This window comes from Pan paniscus, chromosome 3, assembly GCF_029289425.2.
Source record: "Pan paniscus chromosome 3, NHGRI_mPanPan1-v2.0_pri, whole genome shotgun sequence".
NCBI classification, from domain to species: domain Eukaryota; kingdom Metazoa; phylum Chordata; class Mammalia; order Primates; family Hominidae; genus Pan; species Pan paniscus.
Window position 1 is genome coordinate 60,122,998 of NC_073252.2, and position 12,074 is coordinate 60,135,071.

The following is a 12,074-nucleotide window of genomic DNA, read 5'->3' on the forward strand; positions in this document are numbered from 1 at the left end:
CATGAAATCCAAGAAATTTTACAATCCATTTTTCTTTCAAATCTCTGATATATTTGCTTCCACTGAATTATGTCACAGTGCATGCCTGACATTCACAGTCATCCATGATCTGATTCTATCAAACCTCTGCAATTGTAACTTGCAATGTATGCCCTCTGAATATCCTCAAACTGGTATGTTGCTCTTTCAGTTCCTGTGTTTTCTTCAGCCAAAATATCTATCCCCATTTAATCATTTCGCAAAATTCTACTCATTCTCTAAGGCTCAACTAAAAGAGCAGTTCCTTAATGGCAAGCTCCCCTGCCACACACAGCACAGAGGCCCTACTTTTCCAATTCAGGCATAATTAAATTGTACATATTTCAACCAAATGCTACATTGATAGATAAATTTTATAAAAAATTATCAGAAGGTTAAAACATGGGCTCTGGGACTCACATGTGATCAAACAGAATCACATGTAGTCAGACAGATCTGAGTCCAACTGGTATCTTTGCCATTAACAATATGGTTTTGAGCAAGTTACTTAACCTTTTGGCATCTCTGTTTTCTCAACCTAAATATGAAGAGGAGAGCTACCTCATGATGTTCTTGTGAAGATTATACAAGATAATATCTTTGCTTAGTGCTTGGCAAAGGGTTAGAACTAAGCAAAAAAAACCATCATTAATATTATCATAATTATGCTTGACCTGAAAAGAGATAATCAATATTAAAAGGTAAATAAAACTCCATGATACTTTGCAAAATTTTTATTACAGATTTACTGAGGATTTTGCCTATACCAGCCACCCAGATTCCCTCTTCAAGTTGTTCCATTACAGAGGAAAGTTTATTTATCTTGTGTACAAAATATTTGTTTTAACTAAATAATTTATTTTTTTTTCCGAATCAAGTGGCCCTGGGAGAAACAGTTTGCCTCACATAACTAAGCTACCATCATGGACTTGTTATCTTGTCAGTTTCTTCATTTCAGCATAAAGCACTAACAACTGCTCAGGTTCACATGAAACTGTGGCCTTTGTGAAGCCCTGTGTATCTCTAGCGTTCACATACAATTTTCCCACAACTGAAATCTCAAGGCCCCACTAGGCCCTAAAGAGACCTAATTATGTCCATAATAACTTGGGGACAGGGCCAGAGTATCACTGTCCTCCAGTCATTGTCTTTTGTTATTGAATAATTGCATTTCCTGGACAGGTTTCTTTTATCAACTTGTGAATTGTTCCCTTGTTACAATGATCCCCAGAATTTCTGGGGATATGTAATAGGCAGAAATCATTTTCTAATCATGTGGACTTCTTGGAATTAAAGCTCGCTATTGATCTTATTTCAAACCACAAAATTAGTGTGTCGTTAAATATAGTATATAAACAGTCACAGAAGCTGATGGACCATTATCCATCCAGCACTACCTTCACTTCTCTTCAATCTTGGAAAAACGGTAAGAATTTTAGATACAAATTTGTTGTATCTTCTCCTAACCATGTATTTCAAAGTAGCTTGAGCTATAGAAGGAACGTAGTTACTTAAAATATAGTGTTTGAAATAAAAGTATTTAAGGTAGTACTGAGATTATTTTTAACACTTAGGCTAAAAAAGATAGAAGTGCCCAGAAGAATTTGGTAAAAAAAATTGCAATGACACATAGCCTTCATGAGTTTAAGAAAATATAATAGCTAATTTTATGCATATATATATATTTAGTATGAGGCTAGTTCATAGTTAATATTAAAAGGAGATTCATTTTTTTGAATTAATCTTCCAATTTGATTTAGCATATCACAGTTATAAAAAGAATTATACTTAAATTATAGTATGAATAGATAAATAATTACTGGAAAAGCTTTGTCCAGCAGGTAGTTTACAGCAGTAGCATACTGAGTTGAGAAATGGAGGGAACGGTATGGGGGCATTTACTACTTTAAATGTTTATAAACAATGTTTTTAGAAGAGTTTACTCATCAAACTTGTCTAGAGCCTCAAACTTCCCAGTTTATTATCTAGTTTGTAATATTTCAAAACAATATTAAAATGAGACAGAAATACAGAATTAAGTTAAAAAGAAACAATGTGGTTTACTTTGTAAGAAAATTCTTAATGGGGTAGAAAAGACTTGGAAACCATAAACAAAGATAATAGATGATATAAAAGAAAAAGTAGCTTAGAGTGTACCAGTCGATAATGAAGCTCTGGCTTAAAAATTAGTATATAAAAGTATACCAGTATGTAGTATATTTATAGTATATAAATGAGTATAAAAACTAGTATATTTAGTATTAGTGTATATTAGTATATTAGTACATAAAATTAGTATTGTAATTATGTATTTGTATATAAAATTATTATATATATTAGTAGATTAGTAATAAAATTAGTAAAGTTTATATTACTTATAAAATATAGAAAATGCTGTGGGATATTCCCTATGTGTAATTATATATAATAGAGTGTTATATTCTGTTTCTGAAACTTAACATAAAAAATTTGGGAACTTATAGTGGTCTTAGGCAAAGTAAAATTAATAAAAACTTAATTAACATTCATAAAAAATCTAGAAAAAATATTTGTTTTCTGTAATAGAGTTATGTTCAACATTCAAATATTGAAAAGAACATCACTCAAATAAATTAGACACCTTTTTGATGAAGTATTTTTAGTTCAAAAATTGAGTTTCAATATCTGAGAATGAAGATTTGAGTGGCGAGTAATATTGTGGCACAAACATTATTTTGAAATAAATTACAAAAAAAGTAAGAACACATAACAAGGAGATGATTTAGTATATTTTGGTCAAAAATATTAACATATATTTCACAAGAAGAGGTAGTCCCAAGCTCGGCAGTGGGCAAGAGGCCCTGACCTCTTGGCGAATCATCAAGAGAATCGTGCGTACATTTTAATACAGAGAAGAGAAGAAGCCTAGTGTACAATCTCTAAAGTCATGTGGCATAAAGGAGAACAGACATTATTAGCTATGTGGGGAAGATGGATATAAATGGAGAAGAAACAAACTCAATAGTCCAACAAAGTCTCTGGATAGTGACACAAATAAGGAAAATGTTAAAATGAAAACCTCAGTCTTATTGGAAATGAGGAGAAATAAACTAAAATAGTCATGGTAACCGTTTAGTGAAAAGAAAAAAGGTAAAAATAAAATGTGACTTTTTTGTACACATTTTCTTGATCAGTCTCTTCCAGTAGAACTGAGGCTCCATGAGGGAGTAATATCAGGACTGTAATATTTTGTTCATTGCTGTGGTCCTGGTCCCTAGACAGTGTCTGGCAAGAACAGATTCTAAAGAAATATTTTTAAGTTAATGAATAAATCTTTTTTAAAATTTTATTTGTCTTTTTAAATTATTATTATACTTTAAGTTTTAGGGTACATGTGCACAAAGTGCAGGTTTGTTACATATGTATACATGTGCCATGTTGGTGTGCGGCACCCATTAACTCGTCATTTAGCATTAGGTATATCTCCTAATGCTATCCCTCCCCACTCCCCCCACCCCACAATGGTCCCTGGTGTGTGCTGTTCCCCTTCCTGTTTCCGTGTGTTCTCCTTGTTCAATTCCCACCTATGAGTGAGAACATGTGGTGTTTGGTTTTTTTGTCCTTGCGATAGTTTGCTGAGAATGATGGTTTCCAGCTTCATCCAGGTCCCTACAAAGGACATGAACTCATCCTTTTTTATGGCTGCATAGTATTCCATGGTGTATATGTGCCACATTTTCTTAATCCAGTCTATCATTGTTGGACATTTGGGTTGGTTCCTAGTCTTTGCTATTGTGAATAGTGCCGCAATAAACATACGTGTGCATGTGTCTTTATAGCAGCATGATTTATAATCCTCTGGGTATATACCCAGTAATGGGATGGCTGGGTCAAATGGTATTTCTAGTTCTAGATCCCTGAGGAATCGCCACACTGACTTCCACAATGGTTGAACTAGTTTACAGTCCCACCAACAGTGTAAAAGTGTTCCTATTTCTCCATATCCTCTGCAGCACCTGTTGTTTCCTGACTTTTTAATGATTGCCATTCTAACTGGTGTGAGATGGTATCTCATTGTGGTTTTGATTTGCATTTCTCTGATGACCAGTGATGATGAGCATTTTTTCATGTGATTTTTGGCTGCATAAATGTCTTCTTTTGAAAAGTGTCTGTTCATATCCTTCACCCACTTTTTGATGGGGTTGTTTGTTTTTTTCCTGTAAATTTGTTTGAGTTCATTGTAGATTCTGGATATTAGCCCTTTGTCAGATGAGTAGATTGCCAAAATTTTCTCCCATTCTGTAGGTTGCCTGTTCACTCTGACGGTAGTTTCTTTTGCTGTGCAGAAGCTCTTTAGTTTAATTAGATCCCATTTGTCAATTTTGGCTTTTGTTGCCATTGCTTTTTGTGTTTTAGACATGAAGTCCTTGCCCATGCCTATATCCTGAGTGGTATTGCCTAGGTTTTCATCGAGGGTTTTTATGGTTTTAGGTCTAACATGTAAGTCTTTAATCCATCTTGAATTAATTTTTGTATAAGATGTAAGGAAGGGATCCAGTTTCAGCTTTCTACATATGGCTAGCCAGTTTTCCCAGCACCATTTATTAAATAGGGAATCCTTTCCCCATTTCTTGTTTTTGTCAGGTTTGTCAAAGATCAGATAGTTGTAGACATGCGGCATTATTTCTGAGGGCTCTGTTCTGTTCCATTGGTCTATGTCTCTGTTTTGGTATCAGTACCATGCTGTTTTGGTTACTGTAGCCTTGTAGTATAGTTTGAAGTCAGGTAGCGTGATGCCTCCAGCTTTGTTCTTTTGGCTTAGGATTGACTTGGCAATGTGGGCTCTTTTTTGGTTCCATATGAACTTTAAAGTAGTTTTTTCCAATTCTGTGAAGAAAGTCATTGGTAGCTTGATGGGGTTGGCATTGAATCTATAAATTACCTTGGGCAGTATGGCCATTTTCATGATATTGATTCTTCCTATCCATGAGCATGGAATGTTCTTCCATTTGTTTGTATCCTCTTTTATTTCATTGAGCAGTGGTTTGTAGTTCTCCTTGAAGAGGTCCTTCTCATCCCTTGTAAGGTGGATTCCTAGGGATTTTATTCTCTTTGAAGCAATTTTGAATGGGAGTTCACTCATGATTTGGCTCTCTGTCTGTTATTGGTGTATATGAATGCTTGTGATTTTTGCACATTGATTTTGTATCCTGAGACTTTGCTGAGGTTGCTTATCAGCTTAAGGAGATTTTGGGCTGAGACGATGGGGTTTTCTAGATACACAATCATGTCATCTGCAAACAGGGACAATTTGACTTCCTATTTTCCTGTTTGAATGCCCTTTATTTCCTTCTCCTGCCTGATTGCCCTGGCAAGAACTTCCAACACTATGTTGAATAGGAGTTGTGAGAGAGGGCATCCCTGTCTTGTGCCAGTTTTCAACGGGAATGCTTCCAGTTTTTGTCCATTCAGTATGATATTGGCTGTGGGTTTGTCATAGATAGCTCTTATTATTTTGAGATACGTCCCATCAATACCTAAATTATTGAGAGTTTTTAGCATGAAGGGTTGTTGAATTTTGTCACAGGCCTTTTCTGCATCTATTGAGATAATCATGTGGTTTTTGTCTTTGGTTTTGTTTATATGCTGGATTACGTTTATTGATTTTCATATGTTGAACCAGCCTTGCATCCCAGGGATGAAGCCCACTTGATCATGGTGGATAAGCTTTTTGATGTGTTGCATAAATCTTTCCATACATATTTATAACTTCTTTATGCCTTTTGAAAAATTCAGTACTGTAAATGGGACTTTTTTAAAAGTGGGGATAGAGTTGTTAGCTGAAAAATCTGAATAGCTGGTAATGAAGTTTGGAATTTGAAAAATGAGAATAGCAAGCCAGAATAGATTTTGACCTCAGTCATGTGATATAACTTCTATTTAGTATTTATTCTATTTATTTTCTAAATGCAGATATTTTTGTTATACATTATCTCTCTTTCTTTTGTTTTATAAAAAGTAACCTTACCTAAATAAGAAAATATATCCAATTGACCAATCTTCCACCATTCCATTTTTTCTACATTCACAGGACTTAGTAGCCATGAAGGTCCTCATCCTCGCCTGCCTGGTGGCTCTTGCTCTTGCAAGGGAGGTATGTGAACAAGAAAAAATTCCTAAACAATCAATAAATAGTGGACTATATGCCTATTTGTAGAGAATAACATCATCAACATTTTTTACTGTATAAATAATGAAGAATTTCATGAGAATTCTCTTGGCTTCTATCAAAATCATTTATATTTACCCACTGTCTCAACAGTTTCCTATAGTGCCCCAAATGCTTCCTACACCAATGTGCTGCTAGTCACTAAGGAAAAAGCAAACAAATAAATAAGTAATTAAAAAATCATAAAAATGGCAACAAAATATAATATTGCATAAATACAACTCCACAGATTCTCAACCTAGATAAATATATTTTATTCCAATGATAAAATGTATATATACCTTACAGCCTAGGGCACTGGGTCAAATCCTGTGTCTGTCTGTACAAAGACATCCATGGGATGAAGTACAGACACAATCATAATCATGATCATAAATATATTAATAAGATTATAATAAAAATATTTAATACAAATTAAAGTGACTCTTCTTTTACCCATAAAAAACTCTGTCTTTAATAAATGTAAGATAAAATATATTAATAAAGATTACTAAATATAAAAGACATTAAAGTAATTACCTTTCAAACCTCAAAAGTCATATAACATTTTTTATTTCTCAAATTTGTGAAAGAGATAGCTCTGCATAAGTGATGTAAAAATTAAGTAGGATGCATGTTTAACAATGAGTTAGTTATAGAAGTTGAATTTTTAAACATCTTTTCAGAAGGAACAATCCAATGCATCCTCTGAGGTGAGATTTTTTTTTTAGAGAAAATTTATGAACCATAAAATAGTAAAATTCTCTAATGATCTAGAAGATTTAGCTGGTTGTCAATTTTTTTTTTCCACAGACCGTAGAAAGCCTTTCAAGCAGTGAGGTAAGTTAACATTCTACCCAATTTTAGAACAGTAAAATCCTGTGCTATTTTTCTATGGTGTTACATCATGGCAGTTAAGCTAATGCAGCTATGTTAATGACATATAAGTTCTAGTACATATTTCTTTTATATGTGTTTAAGGACAATAAGTATCTGGATAATACAACATTCTAGAGCTTTGTAAATTGGCTTGCTACTTGAAATTGTATTATTTTGCTTCTTTTTTTTTTAATGAACCATATAGTCCTGTTTTCTGCCTTGAACTCTCTTTACTCTGAACTTATTCACCTTAAGCATATATTGACGGCCTTCTATGGGTCAGACATTGACTAGGGGCTGTGGTACAAACTGAAAAGTTAGAGATGCCAGTGATAGTTAAGAGCTTGCTAAGTAGTAGGTAGGAAGACATGCAAAAGGACATATTTTATAATTACAGTAGCCATTTTAGTAAATAAGTGAGATTTAGTGTAGTCCTAAATCTACCTGAGTCAGGTAGATATTTATTCTTACTCCACTCTTCTTGGGTGTGTGATCACTTGATAAGTAAATGGTACATCAATAGATTCTGTCTCTTCAGAAAGGTTATATGATACTTAAAGGAAGTGTTTAACTCTTATGATTCATTTGAAGTGATCATAATGTATCAATTGTTATTAGAATATATTTTCAATGAGTATTTCCTTTTTTAAAAATCAGATGGGGTTTTAGAGATCATTTGTTGTCAGGGAATGAGCATGGTGGTAGAGAGAAATTAGCATCTATTAATTGCTTTTTTTTGTACCATGTCCTTCTTGACTGCATTCATCTGACTTTCTTTTACATAACAAGCTCATATAGAACAGTTTAATACATAAGCTTTAATGATTATACAAAGTTATTAATGATATTATCAAAGAATTAATGCCTTTATTTCCTGATTTATATTGCAAAGTAAGAATTGTTAAAACCTAATTTTATTTTATATTTTTCTGTAGGAATCTATTACCGAATACAAGGTAAATTTTCACATTTAAAATGTACACATTTTCAAAATTTCCTCCTTTTAATTTTTACAGATGGTAACGTATCTTTATATATGATTTATCTTTAGCAGAAAGTTGAGAAGGTTAAACATGAGGACCAACAGCAAGGAGAGGTAATTTGTTAATGATAAATATATGTCTAAAATTATTATAAAGTATAATACATACAAAAATATTTATAATGTATATGTTGATTCTAAAGAATGATAATAAAATAAATGCCATATACCCACCAACCACTGTAAAAAATTAAACATTGATAAAGTCAATATATTTTCTAGGTTATGCATGCATTTTTAAACTCATAATTAATTTCTAGAATACAGACTAAATACATAATGATATTACTAATGGTATATCTGTTTTCAACAAGTACACATTGGTTGGAACATTTCCAGGTTGGGAACTATGATCTTCTTATTCTCAAGGTGGATATGGTAATGAAAAGGTGTATACGGCTGGTAAAAAAATCTATGTAAAATTTGTCCCATATTGCCTTTATTCCCATATAGACAACACAAAATCCTGTATTTCATTAAATTACATTTATGGTGATATGTTTACCCAATTATAATTTTCAATTGCTTTGTGTATCAGTGAATTGTTTGGAGTCACATAAAATATTTCTAAAATCAAATTTAAACAAAAAAATTGATGTCTCTTGAAAGACTCAAGAGACTATCTTCTCCCAAGGGAAGAAATGTAAGAATTTGGCTGGTGTTAAATTACTTCCTGAGATTAGCCACAAATTAAGACTGATTTTCTTTTTCATCAAACCAAAACAAAACAAAAATAAACCTTGGAATTGTCCCTCTAAGTCTTTTTAAACTGATCTCTTTTCACTGTATGAAAACAATTTGGTCTACTATTGGCACAACTGTGTTGAAAAGTAAATTCTCTCTGAAGACCAAAGTGTACAGCTACAGCTATCCAGGCAATTCAGGAAAAGGTTAAAAAAAAGTGTTTCTGAAATATCCAAACATTGATTTCACTTTGGCCTGTGGAGTTACCCATGAAGTGAGTGGATTAAAATTTTTCAACAAACAGTTTACTCATTTTTCTTCACATGACTCAAGATAATTTCTTAACCAAAATAAGTGAAATATTTTCTCTTCTCTTTTTACTCATTTATCATTGTCTAAAAGAGAGAAATGAATTCATTATGAATGGCAATTATAGCTTAATCAAGGACTCAAAGATTCTTTTTCCTTCTTTCCAGGATGAACACCAGGATAAAATCTACCCCTCTTTCCAGCCACAGCCTCTGATCTATCCATTCGTTGAACCTATCCCCTATGGTTTTCTTCCACAAAACATTCTGCCTCTTGCTCAGCCTGCTGTGGTGCTGCCTGTCCCTCAGCCTGAAATAATGGAAGTCCCTAAAGCTAAAGACACTGTCTACACTAAGGGCAGAGTGATGCCTGTCCTTAAATCTCCAACGATGCCCTTTTTTGACCCTCAAATCCCAAAACTCACTGATCTTGAAAATCTGCATCTTCCTCTGCCTCTGCTCCAGCCCTTGATGCAGCAGGTCCCTCAGTCTATTCCTCAGACTCTTGCACTTCCCCCTCAGCCCCTGTGGTCTGTTCCTCAGCCCCAAATCCTGCCTATCCCCCAGCAAGTGCCCTACCCTCAGAGAGCTGTGCCTGTTCAAGCCCTTCTGCTCAACCAAGAACTTCTACTTAACCCCACCCACCAGATCTACCCTGTGACTCAGCCACTTGCCCCAGTTCATAACCCCATTAGTGTAAGTCCAAATTTACTGGCTTTGCTGTTTCATTCAAGATGTGTATGTGATGGTAGAATAAAAGAATAAATGTAGAGTAAATGAATTAAAAAACAGTTTAGATAAGTGATTCTTTTATTATTATTATTATACTTTAAGTTTTAGGGTACATGTGCACAACATGCAGGTTAGTTACATATGTATACATGTGCCATGTTGGTGTGCTGCACCCATTAACTCGTCATTTAACATTAGGTATATCTCCTAATGCTATCCCTACCCCCTACCCCCACCCCACGACAGGTCCAGGTGTGTGATGTTCCCTTTCCTGTGTCCATGTGTTCTCATAGATAAGTGATTCTTAATGCTTACCTATACAATAGAATCACCTGGAGAACTTTTCCCCACAAATCCCAATGCCTAAGCTTACCCAGAGATTCTGATATAATTGTTCTAGTTTTTTGTGTAGAGGAAACTGAGTGTTGAGAAAAAAACTATTGCATGAATTCTGGTTTAATTAGTCTGTTGAGAATTCTGATTTAGATAAAGTAATTAAGGCTTACAAAAGCCGGAATTAAATTTAATAATATGATTGAATTTGGAAAAAAAAGCTAAAAAATGTTCTGTCATTTTCCTTGTGCACATCTATTTTACACAAGCCTTACTTCACATCTTGTTTTTGCTATAAGTATATATGAAGGCAAAAGACTGAGATGCTTATTTCACTACTTACAACATTCTTAAGGCAAGTTTTCTTACTAACAGGTTATTTATTTATTTATTTATTTGTTTTACACAAGCCTTACTTCACATCTGGTTTTTGCTGTAAATATATATGAAGGCAAAAGACGGAGATGCTTATTTCACTACTTACAACATTCTTAAGGCAAGTTTTCTTACTAAGAGGTTATTTATTTATTTGTATTTGTTTATTTTTAAGGTCTAAGAAGATTTCAAAGTTAATTTTCCCTCCTTATTTTTGGTAAGTTTTGGGAGTTTGGAGATTAAATTGGTCATTTTTATACATGATGTCTTTTTACATTTAATTCTCCTAGAGAAGTCCAATACAGTGAAAATTTCATACATACAAGAACTTTTTTTATTAATTATCAATTTAATGGTTGACTATCATTTACTGACCTGAAACTATCTATCTTTTGCATTTCAAATAACTTTAATTTTATTTATGTACTATTGACAGATTTGACTGGCTTGCTTTCAAGGGCCTATATACTTACATTTGATTATCACTATTTTTAGGAAAGACAGAATATATACTTATTTTACTTTTATGGAAATACATTTGAGCTTTTGTCAAAAGCCTATTTGCATTTTTATTTCTAACCTAGCCTTCATAAAATGTGTATTTACTTTACTTAAAATTATCTTTTAATTCATGAGTTAAAATTACTCCAAGTGTAAAGGTTAAAAAGAGGAGATAATAGCATTGCAATTCTAAGATATAAAGCCTTTTGGGATTATGAAATACTAGACATTTCACTGAAACAATTTCAAGTTCAGTAATATTTGGTTATACACAAACTTTACATGCCTCCAAACCACAACAGAATGCATTTGCAATACAATTTCTTTTGTGAATTAGTCACACCAAAGTTAAAAGTGAAGAGTGTTGAATAGTTACGTGTTATAACATAACTAATTATATATTTGCTCTCTATTCCACAGAATTGACTGAGACTGGAAATATGATGCCTTTTCCATCTTTGTATCATGTTACCCCAAATTAAGTATGTTTGAATGAGTTTATATGGAAAAAATGAACTTTGTCCCTTTATTTATTTTATATATTATGTCATTCATTTAATTTGAAATCTGACTCATGAACTATTTACATTTTCCAAATTTTAATTCAACTAGTACCACAGAAGTTCAATATTCATTTGGAAATGCTACAAACATATCAAACATATGTATACAAATTGTTTCTGGAATTGTGCTTATTATTATTTCTTTAAGAATCTATTTCCTTTCCAGTCATTTCAATAAATTATCCTTAAGCATATTTCAGTTGTTCTGTCTTTTTTTCAAACCTAATCGGCCTCTTTAATGTTAACTTTGATTTATTATTGATGTTCAAAATAATCCTGGAAGAATGCTTTGAAATTGAATAGAATGTTTTGAATTGAATATTAAAAGATATCAAGAAGCGGAGGAAAAGAAAGGATGCTTTTATATCCCATTTGCTATAGAAAGTTTTGAGTTATGCCTATTTTCCCAGTGTCATTATTATAGCTATGCCTTTCACTTTCAAAATGATCCA

General features: G+C 33.0%; 1 protein-coding gene across 3 annotated transcripts; it reads left to right on the top strand.

Annotated features, from left to right (window-relative positions):
* The first annotated feature begins 1,396 nt into the window (after positions 1-1,396).
* Positions 1,397-11,816, top strand: CSN2 (casein beta). Of its 3 annotated transcripts, none has more exons than XM_057302247.2 (8): positions 1,397-1,444; positions 6,089-6,151; positions 7,019-7,045; positions 8,020-8,040; positions 8,136-8,180; positions 9,287-9,814; positions 10,734-10,775; positions 11,480-11,816. In XM_057302247.2, exons 2-7 carry the CDS (start codon positions 6,101-6,103, stop codon positions 10,737-10,739), a joined length of 678 nt encoding a protein of 225 aa, XP_057158230.1. In that variant the 5' UTR covers positions 1,397-1,444; positions 6,089-6,100; the 3' UTR covers positions 10,740-10,775; positions 11,480-11,816. The 3 variants fall into 3 exon arrangements, with proteins under 3 accessions (XP_057158230.1, XP_057158231.1, XP_057158232.1); XM_057302248.2 differs by having other exon boundaries at positions 8,139-8,180; XM_057302249.1 differs by lacking the exon at positions 8,136-8,180.
* Positions 11,817-12,074: the final 258 nt, after the last annotated feature.

Bases quoted from the DNA above. Each gene is read 5' to 3' on its own strand.
- CSN2 (XM_057302247.2), top strand. From the start codon at position 6,101: ATGAAGGTCCTCATCCTCGCCTGCCTGGTGGCTCTTGCTCTTGCAAGG. The intron at 6,152-7,018 runs GTATGTGAACAA...TTTTTTCCACAG, and splicing joins CTCTTGCTCTTGCAAGGGAG to ACCGTAGAAAGCCTTTCAAG. The intron at 8,181-9,286 runs GTAATTTGTTAA...CCTTCTTTCCAG, and splicing joins AGGACCAACAGCAAGGAGAG to GATGAACACCAGGATAAAAT.